Source organism: Dermacentor albipictus, chromosome 10 (genome assembly GCF_038994185.2).
Source record: "Dermacentor albipictus isolate Rhodes 1998 colony chromosome 10, USDA_Dalb.pri_finalv2, whole genome shotgun sequence".
NCBI lineage: Eukaryota > Metazoa > Arthropoda > Arachnida > Ixodida > Ixodidae > Dermacentor > Dermacentor albipictus.
The window spans coordinates 15179726-15196431 of NC_091830.1; the positions used below are offsets into that span (position 1 = coordinate 15179726).

At 42.8% G+C, this 16706-nt stretch overlaps 1 protein-coding gene across 4 annotated transcripts in view; it reads left to right on the forward strand.

Annotated features, from left to right (window-relative positions):
• Ehbp1 (Eps15 homology domain containing protein-binding protein 1) overlaps positions 1-16706 on the forward strand; it is a 66705-nt gene that overhangs the window by 32322 nt on the left and 17677 nt on the right. The window contains exons 10-15 of one of the 4 annotated variants that reach the window (XM_065449018.2): positions 267-871; positions 3888-4030; positions 7721-8063; positions 12070-12123; positions 15424-15486; positions 16586-16632. In XM_065449018.2, the coding sequence (XP_065305090.1) occupies positions 267-871; positions 3888-4030; positions 7721-8063; positions 12070-12123; positions 15424-15486; positions 16586-16632 (1255 nt within the window). The remainder of the gene's footprint in view (positions 1-266; positions 872-3887; positions 4031-7720; positions 8064-12069; positions 12124-15423; positions 15487-16585; positions 16633-16706) is intronic. The other 3 variants (XM_065449020.1, XM_065449021.1, XM_065449022.1) reach the window with 3 other exon arrangements.

The window sequence follows — 16706 nt, forward strand, 5'->3', positions numbered from 1 at the left end:
AGCAGAGTGATAAGGGGGAACACAAGGTGTATTATATGAGTGGTGGCTGTTGTGGGACAAAATCACACCATAAAGTATCTGTTTTAGGAATTTACTGAGATGATGACTCAAGAAATACTGATACATACATGTTTGTGAAATGATGGTTGCAGTTATTTTTGCATGACAGAGTATAACTCCTTTAAAGGCACAACTCTTTTAAAATAGCACTTGGGTGGTTACAAGCACCAAGGGTCAACTAAAGCACCTCTTCTGTTTCCTTGCAGGCCTGTAAGTAATGCCAGCAATGTGCCTTCCACTCCGCCGGTAGAAGCCCTCCCCACCGAAGAATACCCAAACAAACAAGGCTCAAGTGAAAGAATCCCAAATAAACAACAGTCGACGGAAGGAAGTCCAAGCAAAGAAGGCTCTACGGAACAAAGTTTGAACAGACAAACATCGACGGAGGAGAGCTTGGGAATGCGAGAGTCAGTGAAGAGAAGCTTAATAAAAAAGGAAGGGTCAGTGGAAAGGATCCTAAGTAGGCAGGAGTTGGCGGAGAGGAACTTGAAAAAGCAAGACTCCACGGAAAATAGTGCAAGTAGACAAGGTTCGACAGAGAAAAGCCTAAGCAAGCGAGGCTTGTCGGAAAGGAGCCTTAGTAGACAGAGTTCGACAGAGAAGAACCCAATGGAACAGCCATGGACCGAGAGAATCCTAAAAATAAAAATCCCGGTGGGCGACAAGCCAGCCATCAAGGATTCACCCAAGGATACAAGTGCCAAGTTGAGTCCGGTTCAGAAGGAAGACACGCAGGCGGGCCAGCCGCTGATGACACGGCAACAGCTGATGAACCCTTTCGACTCGGATGAAGAAGACACCGAGAAGACAGGTAAGAGCCAAGAAGAAACAATCGATCAGTCTTTATTTTTTCTTACATGTACGTAGTAACCTAGGTTTATGCAGGCAGGAACCCAGAACCCTTGTGTAAGGGTTGTAGCAGAAGTCTGTTAACATATGGGATTGTCATATGGGACTGTCAAGGAGCTGCAAGACAAATACAGATACTATTACAATAATTTTTGTTAAGCATAGAATAGATTAACAAATGCATGCAAAAGGGAAGACTTCTCTAACATAGAAGCATTTTGTTTGGAAGTGAAATGGGTGAAAGTGAAGAAACTTCTTTACAAATGAAATGAAGCTGCTGATGTGATGCTATGTACTAGAGTGTTTTAAAGTGTTGTTGCAACGTATGGAGATAAAAACACATTGATTTTAAAGACGTAGTTCAGCTTATGAAACTTTCATCGATAATAAAAGTTCTATTTGCTGCTTATGAAAATGCTGCTTGCTTATAAATGGCTCCTGTACTTATGTGTGCAATGAATACTTGAAATAATATGACACCTCCAAAACAAATGTTTTCTGATAGTATATGTGGGGTCATGCAACAGCATCAATAATTGAGTGTTGTTCAGCCTTTAGGGTAGTGTCTTCTGTTTGTACAGACCACCTGTTTTTTTCTGTTATGTCACTCAAGATGCTATAAATATACATTGTTCATGGTAACAAAGCTAGGAGCTGTAGGAAAATGTACCTAGCAAAATTATGCTCGTACTGAGCAGCCACACTTTTTGTGATAACGTGGTCTAGAATGGTTGGAATACCTTCAGAACACTGTTTTTCAGGGTGTCTACCAACCGGGAAAACCGGGAATTCTCAGGGATTTTTAGTAGTCTGGAAAAAGTCAGGGAAAACTCGGGGAATTCGGGCCTCTATCAGGGAAAATTAGCGGCAATTTTACTGAAAGGGTCGAAAGTGGCAGTAATGCTGGCTCGAGTAACAGACAGGAATCGTAATGAATCGTCTTTGACATCCCCGATAATTTCGACGGCTTCGCGGCACCGTCACGTACCCCATAGAGTCAACGTATCAGAATGTGTGAAATTTCCGACGCAAGAACTCTTCGCCATCCGATTTTCCGGACGTTTTGCCGTGATGGCAGGTCCGAAACGGCAATAATTAAAGGCACCACGGCTGCTGTTTTAATTACTTCGCCACCTCGAACTGGCACTCTCGCACGCAGATCCGCTGGCAGCCGTTGCCAGCACTGCGGCAACGCTAGGCCTAGCTGCTTCGACGTTCGCTATGAAACTTCTTGCCGTTGGGTGCCAAGTTTTTTATTGAAATAATTAGCTGCTGTCAGCAATGGCATGGACTCCGCCTTTGTGATCCTCGCTATTGACATAGAAAATGCCGGTTCCTGAAAGTCAGCTTCGCCTCTGTAAAGAAATGTTACTTGGTGAAGCATACATAAAAGTATTGCAGTGAAGCATAACAAGCGTGGGAAGGGGCTATTGTCACGGAACACAGTATGTATTCCTTATTTATACACGCATGCACCCGGTATTTCCTGTCACATTACGAGCACCGATATGCCTAATGTGTGTACCGATAGGCCTTCAGAGCGTTTTTGAACGTGCCTGTGGCGGTTTGAGTCCCTAAGGGCAGTAAATGACACGCATTTATTTTTTTGCAACTGGCCGATTTTTCGGACGTTTTCGGAGTTCGAAAAATCGGTCGTGGACTGTGCAACTGACCAAGATGCTTCAAATGGTCCTTGGGGCGAACGAGTGGCGGAAGGAGGACAAGAACAGAAATGAACTACGCATTGAGGAATAAACGGGAAAGGAAGCTTGCTGCCGCCATTTTGAAGGAGCTTGAGCTCAAAAAATAAAGTTTTGGCTGATGCCGAGATGCAGGTGTCCCTCATCCAAACCAAAATAAACTCTTTAAAGCAGTGAAACACAACACTCGAGCGTCGTGCGCGGGCTGAGAGTATTTCAGAACAGTTGAGGTTGACTTACGAGCTGTTGAGAGAGAATCTCAATTGTGACAGAATTCGGGCCTCATACCACTGAGCTTGCAATCAGTTGGTAGAAATAGCTTATATTCGAAAATATTTGCTTCTATATGCATCTGCTTTTTATCCGTATTTGAGAATGCCCGACTCCATTGCAATGTTTTTCGAAGACACTTTATTTGCTATGCATTTTACTAACCCCTGCCTTCTATTCTCTTTTTGAATAACATAAACACTACTGCTTAATATTCAAATTGGATAAAGTCGCTTCTTAAGTTTTTTTCATGTGCTTACTAGGGAGTGACAGCATCAGGCGGTATGTTTTCAGCCCGTCTTGACATAAAACATAGTTCTGCATCACTCAGGGAAATTTGCAATGGCACTCAGGGAAAACCTGGAAAACTCAGGGAATTTGGAAATGTCAACTTGGTAGACACCCTGTTTTTCTAATAAGAAAGCTGTGGCTATGAAAGCTGCAGCAAAGATTGCCCCATCCAAAGCTGGCATTAGTTGCCGGTAACGTCTATGTTTTATCATGTGGCATAATATAGTTGGAATACTGTCACCTTTGTGACCCATTTGTCTTAATAATACAGCTTGGATTATGAGACTTGAGGCAATTATGCGTTTGTTTTCTCTTTTCAAAGCTGACATTTGTGTTATTATTAGAGTTCTTAAGTTATTATTATTTTAGAGTTTTTTTTACATTTATCATGTAACAATAATTATTTTGTTTTGCAGTAACTACAAGTGGTGGTCCTACTGTGAAATGTGCAGACTTTATGACTTCCATGACTTGACACTTCTATGACAGAACCGCTTGCGTAGAGTCCTTATCGTTGCCTGCTAAATATGAAGCAGATCGTAGTTCGGGTCAATGGCATTTGAGAATTCGCAGGCCATCGACACGATAGGTATTGAAAAGTGCCACTGTAACAAAGGTGCTTTCCAGCGTTTCGCTTTGTTTGCCTTTAATGTGTCCCCTGCCTTTTGACACTGACTCTCCTATATTAAACAATAAAAATTATGCCGTTTTGTGAAGGTGTCGAGACGCAAGAAGCTGTACCTGAGGAACCGGAGACCCGTGTGCCATGTCGGGTGCTGGACCTGTCCCCAACCAGGCAGCCCTCACCGCCAGATGCCCTCGTGTCACCGCTTATCGACCCCAAGAAGGCAAGTGTCGCCGTGAGTGGACCTCGCTGATTGCGATTTCTTTATCCTATCACGGAGAAGCTTATCTTGTGCAACTCGCATACCTGCCAACTTTTACGATTTTATTATACGATTCTCAATTTTTAGAGTTGCACTGCTGACCAGTAGGGTGCATGTCCTGTCCTAGCCATCGTGGCCGCATTTCGTTGGAAGTAGAACGCAAAAACGCTTGTCTGCTTAGATTTAGGCGCCCGTAAAAGAATGCCAGGGGGTCAAAATTAATGTGGTCTCTCTCACTACATTGTGCATCATACCGTATTTGCCCGATTCTAATGCACACACAATTTACGAGGGTTTAAAGAAAGAAAACAAAAGTACACCTGAATGTAACATGTCCACGATTTATAAAAGAAAAATATAGTGTGCCCACCATGTTCGTCATTAGAAAAAAACGAGACTTGCTGAATTTATCTTCACAGAAGGGAGCTTTAAATGCATAAGCATTTCTAGGCTTTACCCAACAAGAAAACCCATCTGTCCATCCATCCATCACAAAAGGTGAATCGCTGTAAAGAAATTAATATATAAAACAAAATAAACTCAAAAGGAAAAACGTCGGTGGTAGTGAGTTTCGAACTGATGAACCCATGCTCAGAAGCCAAGTTACATACCTACTGGGCTAACCACCTACGCTTGCAGCAGGTGAATATATCTGAACCATGGGAATGATTTATACCAGCAGCACAAAACAAGCGTCAAAAAAGAGCAATTTCTATGAAGGGTTTGGTGAAAGATTTGGTGATGGTGGAATAAAATCCATCTCTAAGACAACATGTAGAGCCGTCTTGGAGCATTGTAGACATCAGGAAGTTTCAAATTTTTTAAAAATTTAATGCCAAACATGCCACATCACCAATGCGTTTCGGGGGCTGCAGGATATGCCTTCAATTGGGGCATTCCTTCAACGACCGAAATACCAGTGGTCTCCGAGGGCACATGCACTTCATGTTGCGCAACACAGAGAGATAAGCAGTCACTGAGTTGATGAGGATGATAAGGAGTTTCATGGCTTTCATCATGCTTGATAATTGTTTGAAGCGGATGGATAAGGTGCTAAAAAGTGATAAGGGCTTATGATAGTCGAATAAATTCTGATAAGGTTGATAAGCACCGATAAGGGTAGATAAGGGTTGGATCAAGTTCAATAAAGTTGATAAGGACCGATAAGAGTTGATAAGGGTCAGAGCAATTGCAATAATGTTTATACTAACTGATAAAGCTCACATAACACCGATAAGGGTTGGATCTAGTCCTATAAGTTTGATAACAGCCGATAAGGGTTGATAAGGGTTTATAATGGTCGGATCAAGTTTCATAACATTGACATTGACACCAGGCTGTGTGGAAGTGAGCAAGCGGTACAATGCTTGTGCATACTTAGGCAACTCCCAGAGGAGTTTCTGCATGAATTTTTTAAGTGAGCTTTTATAATGAAAGCAGCACATCATCTTCACCCTTTGCGAAGCTTCATTGGCCACAAATGCCTAGCACACAAGGGCAGTATTCTCAAGCGATCACATTTAGAAATAATACTGTTGCTTTTGCAAGATTTTACATGACTCTGCAAAGAACCACTTGAAATATGTGACTGACTGCGCTTCTGGCGCGGCACCAGGAACACTGGTGGCTGTATGTGCAGACACATCTGGTGCCAAGTTGCACGAAATCTTGTGAAAGTGACATGCTCCAAAGATGATTGAAAAAGAATACTTCAGATAGTTATTGGGCACAAAATGAAACTACAGCAACTTTCACGAAAACGTGCTCCGTCGCCATTTTGTGATGGCGATGATGTTGTGTCTGATGGCATTAACGGTAGGCTGTTGCCAACACTGGGAACGCAGTTTTACTTACGTATCTGATTGTAGCACACAGCCAATTTTCAGACCCATTTTCTCAGAAAAAAAAGGTGTGCGTTAGATTCGTGTAAATACAGTAATCAGAGCGTGGTTTTGGCAGGTAGAACCCCCAGGATTCTTCATTTTTCCTGCATGTTTATGATTGTCATATTGGCGTAAATAATTTCTATATTCTTCATTTCCTCCTAGTTAATGGCAAAACAAATTTCAAAAGAATGCAAGTACAGGCACAGTGCGATTTTCTGTAGCCCAATTTCACGAACCTGTTGGATATACAGGCGTACCCCGTAGGACTGTCATCAACATATGAAATCAATGCATAATGGCAACAAAATTTTTTTTGCCATTACCTGAATATTTAATTAATAAATTTCATGGAAATTTCCACTTTGCTGGGGCGCAGCTCACAGTGTCCCTACAGGACAAAGTCAGTGAAATTTGAAGAAACAGTAAACATCTTGAGTAAACAATCAATTTTTGTATTTTTCACAACATTTCAGTATATTCTGACTTTGACTGTTTTAGATTTTAAGTTCCAAGGTCGGCGGCTCAGAACTCATCACTTATGGCAATTTTTCTTTTGCAGAGTGACACAACCTTTTCTAAATTCCTTATCTGATCATAGTGTATAACAGTGTCCCCACCTTAGAGTAATGCTCACACCACACAGGCAAGATTAATGTCATTGTCTGACAGCACGATGTATCAACGTGTCGGATGAGCAGTTAGCTTTAAATGAAATTTATGATGATTGATGATTGATCACATTTTATGCGTGGCACATCTGCTGATGCAAGGCAGACTAGCGATAGTGTGAGTCTTACATCAGCAATAATTTGTGCATAAAATTTGCTTGTTAGCTATAAAATGAAGTTGGAAAGTCCAAGTTCCGTGCTCCTCTGTCTCTTGTCTTCCAAATTAATGTGCAGGCTTGTATGCTATAATGGACCCTTCATTGTTGTTAAGATAGATTTCCAGCGAAGTAATTTACCAAACTAATGGCTCACAGTCATTGTTGCAATCAATACCTACAAACATAGTTTGTGCCTTCTTGTGACATGGATAATGTAGACGTGACTCAAGTGACGAAACCACACACAGGAGATGAGCCACAGGATGTGCAGAGTTTGCACTTCGTCTTCATGTTGAACCATGCCTGATGCTGCCATTACTTCACATACCTGCCAACTCTTGAATCTCTCATAATTTTTAATGAATTTTGGCTCCTTTGTTGATCTTACAATAGTTGCGTCATGTTTTATGACAAATAAATTCTTTTGTCGAAAAAGTCTGGAAAGTGACAAGAGATCGGGTGGCCCAAGATTGCGAGAAGTTCAGCCAAAAAGAAGTTGCGATGGTGTCTGCGCCGGCCCTCTTGAGGCCAGCGGAAGACACAGTATAGCGCAAGATGGCACGGGGCTGCAGAATGTCCATTCAAACTTTTTCCTTCTCTCCCACTGCCCTGCAATGCTCCACAAGGAGCAGCAAAGGTAAATCTCTGTTAATAAAGTGCATCTCACAAAAGGCATGGGCTCAGGGCAAGCAAAATAATTTTTATTAACCCCCATCCCCCATTCGTTTTTTTTTTACAATTTTTTAAAATATTGAAGTTCACAGGTTGGGAGGTATGACTTTGCCAAATGTGCGGTGTAGAGAAGGATGCTTGCAAATCAGAGACTTTATAATGGCCCCTGCCCACGTGTTCTTGTTCTCTTGAGTGTACTTGGTGACCCATGTCCCACAGGTTCGGGAAACACTTGTTTTGCCGAATAATGGCGCCTAAACCACCCCTCTTCTTGCACAGAGGCCGTCGAGTCGGCTGGTCGAGCTTCAGGAGCGAGCGCGGAAGCTGCTGGAAGAAGCCCGCCAGCCGCCGGCCGGCCGCGAGCTCAGCCCGGGGTCGCTGGAGGAGCGCCAACACCAGGAGCAGCTGCGGGAGCGGGCGCGGCGCATCATCGCACAGGCGCGACAGGGGCACCGCGCGCACCACCACAACAACAACAACGTCAGCGAGCCCAGCAGCCCCGACACGCCGGTGCCTGGCACCCAGACCACTAACGGCCACAAGGAATCCTCTGAGGACGCGACTAGTCAGGACGACCTGAAGGCTTGGCAGACCCCTTCGTGGAGCGTACGGCTTTCTGAGGGTGGGTTGTCGCTCACGAGTTGCCGGCCTGTCTTGCTGGTAATGTCTGTTGATGTTGTTAATGAAGAAGTTAGAGAAAAAGGTCTAAGAGAAAGCTGGCAGGTTAGAAAGAAGTCAATATGCACAGCGTTAAAGCATTGAGCCTCCAATGAGCTTTTTTGGGGGCTTTTTGAGGCTGCAGCTTGCTTGCTCCTGAGGCAATAGGTTTCTGATGGCTTATTGATGTTAGGTACTGTACATGTCACCTGAAGATTGCCTGCTGAACGTGAGCTAACTGCTGTGTCACTAATGACAAATTTCGAAGTAAAACAGCAAAATGCACCAAGCATTACAAAGGAAGACAATACATAGAGCACAGAGAGACTGAATCATCGTGGAGTGTGCAACTCTCTCAATGGAGAGTGCTGCTCACAAATCGCTGGCCTCGTTTGCCACACAGTTTCCTACTAAAATTAGTGCAGTAGAATCTTGGTGATACACTCGTGCCTGATACAAACTTCAGGATGATACAAATTTTTCAAAAATCCCTGTCCAGTTAACCTGCTAAATTTCAAGTGTTGCGAACTGCTTTTCATGCTGCGGCAGATGATACGAACAATCAAGCCACTGTGCGATCCCAGGCAGAGCCGGCGAAGATGCCCCAGTGTGCTGGTAGGGCCAGACAGTGGCCGTTGTCAGGCCTTCCCTCCCCCAAAAATGAACAACGTTGCTTTGTGCAGTACCATGCAAAACGCCGTGTAAGTTGTAGCTTTATCAGGAGCTTGTAAACACAAGCGGATGCCTTGCTGCGTCAGCAAGATCGGCAGCCTTCACTTCCATATGGAGCCTTATCACAGTATTCCACGCCTTCCATTGTCTTTGGTGCGCGATGAGAATTCAAAACTTTTCTAGCTTTGCACCCGTCAGATCGCACAATGCAAAGTAGCTTTGCCACTGCAAAGAAATGTGAACATATTCTGTTATCTTGCGCAAATCATGTTGTTATCACCATCAGGCTGCTGCTACGACGCAGCAATGAAGGGAGCTCGAGGTAACCAGACAGATCTTGAACCTCGGAGTATGCGAAATATGCAGCTCGCTGCTGCCAAAATGTGTGGGAAACGAGTCTGCCAGTGAGCCAAATTCGCTACAGCCAGTAGGAGCACTCCCGGCACACCAAATGACTGCAGTAACAAAATTGCGATGTTAGTTTTCCCTTTTTGCAGTCACTTTTATTGCTTTTATTTCTGGATAAAGAAATAAAGCTCTGCGGCTATCTGAATTTTTTATCTCTTGTGTTTACGGCGTTGCCAAGATAGCAGTGCTGCATCAACGGAAAGCAAGCGCTCATCGATCAGCAGTGCGAGAACACTCGTAAAGCCTGATTTTCTTTCCGATTTTGAAGACGGCACATTAAAAAAGCAGAATTTCGTCAAATTCTGCGGTGTATTTCTTCCAAATATTTATCCATAAGAGAAAGGGAGGTTTTAGGATCGTAGAAAAAAGAAATTACAGTGGATTCTTTTTAAATGGAATCTTGAGGGATCAGAGAAATTGGTTCCGTTTATCAGGAGTTCCAGTTAACTGAGAGACAAAGCTGAATACAATTGCATGAATACAAAACCACCCAACCATGGTGATGGTGTTCCGTTTAAGCGATTTGCGTTTATCGAGATTCCACTGTAATTAAGAAATCAGAACATTTTTAGCGAGTCAGATATTTCATTGTTGCTTCCCACCTTAATTTGCTGATTTTTTTATGTTCTTTGGTGATACAAATTTTTTGCACCATTCCAAAAGACTTCCATCATTTCAGGCAAAGCCTCCAATATTGGCATTTGCAGTTAAATCTCCGAGGCATAGAGTTCCGACAAAAGCAGGGTCTCAGAGATTACCATTTAGCATGTAATCTCTGAAGCCATACTTGATCCCTTGCCTCTCTGAGGCCATACTTGATGTTTTGTCGAGGTTGCCAGAGGAGATAATGGTGGCCAACTCTGCGTATGCTACAGCCACAGACGAAGTCCGGATAATCGAATGTAGCACTGGTGGCTGTCCGAAATATCGGTGGTCATTACACATCAAGTCTATGGGAAGTGGCACCATTGACGGTGTTGCAAAGCTGTCGGAATTACTGAGCATGACCAGATTATTGGTGTCCGATGTATCGGTCGGTGACCGTACTGTACCATCATTCCCATGCTGGCTGCATAGCTGCAGCGTCTGTGAGTATTAACACCAGATATTAGCACCAGAAACTCTGTGGAGTTTCTGGTGTCTATGTCTATTAATCAAAGTGTTTGAGAGAGGACTTCAGAAAAAGAAGCCAGCGATAGGAAAGAAACAGATGCACGAAGCATTTAGAAATTGTGTCTTCGACTAAATTTAGTTTCGATGCTTTCAGTGTTCCTTGTGGATTGCTTGCTTGACCTGAGCTAGTTTCTGATGATGTTGCTAACAAGAGGGTTCGCAGGAAAACTGAAGAAATCTCAACGAATGGTGGAAAGGGAAATGATGCATGCGGCACAAATACATCAAATCATCACGTAGCATGCAGCACTTTCAAGGTTGGGTTACACAGACATAGTATCTGCCATCTCTCCCAAAATTTTTGTCAAGTTTACAAAATAGATTTTTGTGAAGAAGTTTAAAGGTGTTGCTGGATTTGGTGGTAATATTAGAAAGAATGCATACAAGAAGTATTGTGGTGGTACTCGCTGAGGTTACGGACTGGATTCCAAGGGAAGGGAAGCATAGCAGGGGGCGGCAGAAAGTTAGGTGGGCAGATGAGATTAAGAAGTTTGCAGGGACAACATGGCCACAATTAGTACATGACGGGGGTAGTTGGAGAAGTATGGGAAAGGCCTCTGCCCTGCAGTGGGCGTAACCAGGCTGATGATGATGACTGGCTAGCTGATGGAAGTGGTTGTTGGTGTCGCCCTTGGTAGCGCCATTAAAAATTTGTCATGCTGCAATGGAACAGTGGTGCCATCTGTGATGGCTATGGTGAAGACACGGTGTTGACAGTAGCTGTGACACATGGGGCCACTGCTTAATTGCAATATAATCAGCATATTTTGGGTTGGCACAGATGGCTCCCACTTTGGAATTTATTGTGGATGAAATTAGTAAGCTGGCAATCCTAAGTTGCCGACTTCCAGGCATCTCCGTGCCTTCAGCAACACCCCTGTGCTGCCTTTCCTTCCAAACTTAACTGTTGGAAACTCTAGTTCTCAATAAATGTGACACTGTAGACACCCTGAAAAACTAACCTGTCACTTTAGCTTAATTTGATATTTGTTCTGTCAGCTGTTGGCTTTGCCTAGTTGATTATGCTCCATACTTATTTAGTTTTAACACCCTTAGAGATTTTGAAGCTTGAAAGCACGCAGAAAGAGACAGATGGGCTGGCAGACAGCACAAGTAGAAAGAACATACAGCACAAGCACTCAGGTCGTCGCTAGTGCCGTCACAAGACGACCAGCTGTTACGTCATCTGCTAGGAACACTGCTTAAGTAGAGTGAGCAGATGGCACAAGCCCTCGTGTTGTTGGTGTCTTCTCAAGACACGCAGTGCTTGTGTCATCTGCTGACCAGATGGCATGAATAGAGTGAGCAGACGGCTTAAGCACTGGTGGTGTTGCTGGTGTCATCACAAGACGACTGGCACTTTTGTCGTCTGCTGTGCTGACTGTGAAAGTTAGCAGACAGCAAAAGCACCGATGTCATCGCGGGGTGACCAGCATTTGTGACGTCCACTGTGCAGACAGTGCAAGCACTAATGTTGTTGCTGGTGTTATGAGGTGACCAATGTTTATGTTGTCTGCTTACTTGTCGTGTGTTTTTCACACTCTTTTAATCTTTGATATTTAGTATCTGTTTAATATTTTTTTAACACCAGCATGAGACGCATGCCTGCTTGCTGCACATTGCACCCAAAGGAGTGTTTGGAGAGGGTCGGTGACGGATTTTGGGGGATTGGTGAAGGGGGTGGCGTGCATGCTGAAAGTGGTGGTGTGGTTCTCTAGGTAGTTCCTTGCGGCCTACCAGGTTTCACCAGTTCCAGAAGAGGCGCATAGGTGGTGAGTAGAGACAGCCCTGCCTGACATGCTTGCGTGCACACGTCGACCTCTGCATGTGTCTGGAAAACCCTGCCCCGTATTCTGGAACAATCGCTTTTGACAGCGTAATCTTTCCTACTAGAGGGAAATATTGCACTATGCTCACAGACAATTTTTCTTCACTGTGAAGCGAAGCCTGCAGAACCAAAGCTATGGAACTGAATTCCTCTTAACAGCTTCCCTGATGAAAGAGGGCAAAGGTGTACCATAAGCAACATTACCATGAACATCTCTGTAAAACAATTAGTACATGTTGCCCCTAAATGAGGCGAACAATTTCTGTTCAGTTTATTTAAGATACTGAACTCGATGCCATTGCATATGGGATGTCTCTAAACATGGATTAGGTGCAAAAATTTGGGAAAGCAAAGGAGGTATGCAAGAATGGAAAAATGGAAACCATGCCGAACTCACATGGGCTACTTCGCTTAGGAATACATGGGAGAAGTTCCACCCCCGTAGCTTTCGCTTCATTACCAAGAAAAGTTGTTCGCTAGTATATTGTCCGTGAGAGCTGCATGTATGGCAATTCAGCCATCATGCGAAGAATGGGTTGTGTGGTTGAACTTTGCTCTAACGAAGTCGCATCCTTATATCCAGTATTCTATAAGCATATATTCATAATGTGTTGATATTGGCGAGAGACATTTAAAAGTTGCATTATATTTTGTGCCGAGCGATAACTTTGTCACAGTGATACCCATGGAAAGTCAGTCACCGGTAAAAATGAAAACAATGTGTATGTAACAATATTACAAGATCGACCTCTTAGGCACAAAATTTGTTTAGTCACGAATTTCGGCAAAACAGGGTTCTAATGTTTCAGCAGCCCAGAAAACCCCATAGCCTCTCCATAGCACTGAGTACTTCTAGTGGGCGAAACACCTTTTAAGGTCAGTAAATGTGAAAGTCTGATGCCGATGCAGGCATCCCACAAATTTACTGTGTTGTTAAATGCTTCTGCTGGTCTGGGCAACTAGCGAGTACTTAATTAAAGGTGATGTTGGCCAAAGCGGTTGTTCCAGAATGTGTTCCTTATCACTGCATGCCACTGCAGCTCACTGACGCACTATTGAAGACAGCATGGTCATGAAACTGGAAGAGAAATGTTGACCTCGTGTGTGCTATATTCACTATCAAAACATTATTATCACTGCAGGAGCTCTACCTTTTTTTTTCTTCTTGAGCAGTAATGGAGTCTGCGGCCCATATGATGACTGTCGCTATGTTGAGTGTTCATTGTTGCTATTATTCATGCCACATTCACAACATGGCAATACCAAGCAGTTTTAAGAATATGTGCGCCTCAATGCAATGGCTGCTGTAGATATCTCATTTGCAGCGTTAAAGACATGGGAAAGGCAATTACAGTTGTCAAAAACCTGTCAGCATTCTTTGTGAAGAGGTGACATGATCCCTGTAAAAAAAATCATGCTTTCAGATAGCAGACAATCCAATAAAAAAAATGTGTGAGTACATCTTGCACTTGCCAGCTCAGTTGCAGGAGCCGTAGGTCGTAACGATGATCTCTGAGGATGTTTCCTACCAGAGGCTGCCATTCTTGATAAGTAATCAGTCTTCATGGAGTAGGTGGCACTTACCGACAAATAGCATGAATATTAATGTGTAGAGGTAGTGTTGGTGAATTCTGTAAGGAAATCTGTTCAAACTGGCCAAATTTTTGCATTCTGTAATGCTTAAATGCACTGTAATGACCATTTTATTATCACTTGTTAACTACTGTCTCCGTGAATGATGGAATAAGGGTACGGTTCATCAGGGCGAGTAAAGCTGGCGAAAAGGGAAAAATGCAAATCAAGTTACTACTTTGTCGGAAGGTTATGACAAAAATAGCTGAGAAATGTTAACCGTATGATAACCTTGTCTGTTGGCAAAAGGGTGAAGAGTAACAAAATTCACCCAGTTCAAAGGAAGTCATTATCAGTTAAGGGCTAGTTGATTCACAATGTTTGCAGTTTCTGCAGGAGCGAGTGCAGTAATGCGCCATATATTGAGGGGGGGATGGGGAAGAGTTTAGAACCTCCCAATCCTGAATTTTTTTAGCAGCTAATTGCTTTTATGACGCAAATTGCAGTTCACCAATTGTGGGTAGTGAGTTCTCAAGGCGCATCCACTTGGAACGAATCTTGAAACTAGTGACAATTCAGAGATAAGCGCTGTCAAACTTTCGATAAAAATGCACTTTTGTACCACTTACTTATTAATAAAACTCTATTTCTTAATCGAATTTGAATGACGACAAGAACATCAATGTGTTTCGTCATCTAGAGAATTGGTGTCATCCAGAAAATTTCTTCCAAGTAGATATGCCTTGAAAACTCATTGGTTACAATTAGTAAATTGCAATATGTGCCATAAAGTAATTGGCACAATTTCGTAATTAGTGGCGTATGCATTTCAGTTTTTTCATGCAAGAAATGTCTACCGCTTACAGTAGTCCGAGCTAGAGGTGTAGAGTTATGCTACATGCCACAGTGGCTTTTTAAAAGTTTTGTTCACTTCATTAAAAAAAAAAAGATGCTATGTTCAGTTCAATTTAATTTCCTTTATTTTTCTTTACATGAAAGGAACGAGCTCTCACTAATAGCTCTTACACTTTCCTTGACGAGGTGATTGGCCTCTCGACGCTACAGTAGTGCATCATTTACAGTCAGTTACGTACAGACACAAGGAAGAACTACCAAGAGCATTGGCAAGAGGATAGGTAGAATAATATAAAAGAACGAATGCAATAGCATTTACATAAAAGAGTAAGCAAGGTAAGGTCAATTAAAAGCAAACAAAATTTGTTACAGATTTGCCGTGGGGACACATGTAATGAAGCCTTCGCATTAAGGGAAACAAGACGGCAAAGCCACCCTTTGCATTGAACGTATACATCACAAATATATTTCTCGTAGCTCTTTCATCATTATCATTGTTACATCAATACCTTTATCGTGAGGTTAATTTAGCGAGGGGGCGGCAAGCCGATAGCATAGCATCGGCCTTCCACAATTCGTACTCTCTTTCCATAATCCTATACTCTTTAGAGCCTCTTAAATACTTTATTGAATTCTGGAAAAAATTTCAGCCCCTACTACCCCTCTCCAGACAAAGAAAGGTCCAGGGTTCGCTAACGTGCAGGACTGTCAACATTTTTTTCCCCTCCAGTTCCATTACCATGCTGCTCTTAAGCACAGCCGTTGAACAACCTGCCTGACATTGCACCCTTCCTGATTTTTTTCGCCCTTACCGTAGGAACCTGCATAGTCTGTAGTGTCTGCAAAGCATCGTCTAGTAGACACAGAAGGCTTTTCCACTGTAAGTCTGACTGGTAAGGGTACTCTGGTCGTTTCAAAAAGCCAAAGTCCGGGTGGCGATCGATAAGATCTTATTTGAGTGCATTGTGGCGGTCCCCGTATCCTTGCAAAACAAACGGTTGTGCGATTGCTGCCTCTGATGCATAGAGGTATACTGCTGAAATGTTGTTGCAGACGTGAAACCAATCGTAAGTAAATTATTTTTACAAATTGTCTAACTGCAGACATTTCTTCTGACAGTGCAGTACTGTGCACTCCTATTAAACGTAACAATTAATTAGTATTCCTGCCGATTGCAGTTCAGTTTTGATAGGATGGCCTGGGGAAATATTTTTTGTCAGTAAGTATCAAGCATGTACTCCCAGAGACGTTAATGAAATATTAAAATTGTATTGGCTAATATACTAACCTTGTTCAACTTGAAGGTGGGCGTCACTGTACCTGCGTACTACACTGTACTTCTCTTCAAATGATTCCTTATTGACAAGAGTGGAGAGGTGTTCCTTCTTCTCTTATTTATCTTTACTATAGCTGCATTGTACCAGAATACTTGTAACAGCTCACATGGCACAAATGACAGTGAACAACACTGCTGGTGTCGCGGCTACACTGGAGAAAGAACTGGCACAGCATGTGATAAAGTGACTGCTTTTGCGCATTCGTGCAGTAAGTCATGTCAAGAGTTAAATTTGCACAAGCACGATGCTGTAACAGTAATTAATAGTAATTTTAAGAACAGCCTAATTTTTATTTCATTTAAAAGAAATGACTAGAATTGCAAGAAGCTAATCCTCGCAAGATACAGCTCTTGGCTGCACCAGCAGTCTGATGTCAGTAAAGCTACACTTTGTCATCGCGTATTTAGAAACTCGCATTTATGCTTCTATGCTAACCTTTGGACAATGTGATTATGTCACAAGCTGCACTTGTCTGGGCAACTAATATTTCAATGTCCTTTTGTTCTTTCTTTAATTGTTATTATTCTTAATTGCTGAACATTTCCTTTCCATTGTATGATACTGTTTGTTGCATTGTTGTCTAAACGCTGTTCCATTTTCAACCTGCAGTTGCCTGATGCGAGTGATGCCAACTTTTTGCAGGCTCCGACGATTCTGAACGGTCTGAGGAGCTAAGTCGAGATAGTGAGGTGAGTGTACACAGCAATTACAGCTTCAGGAATTGTCCTAGGGCTAGCAAGGACGAATGTTGAATGCCTCAGGA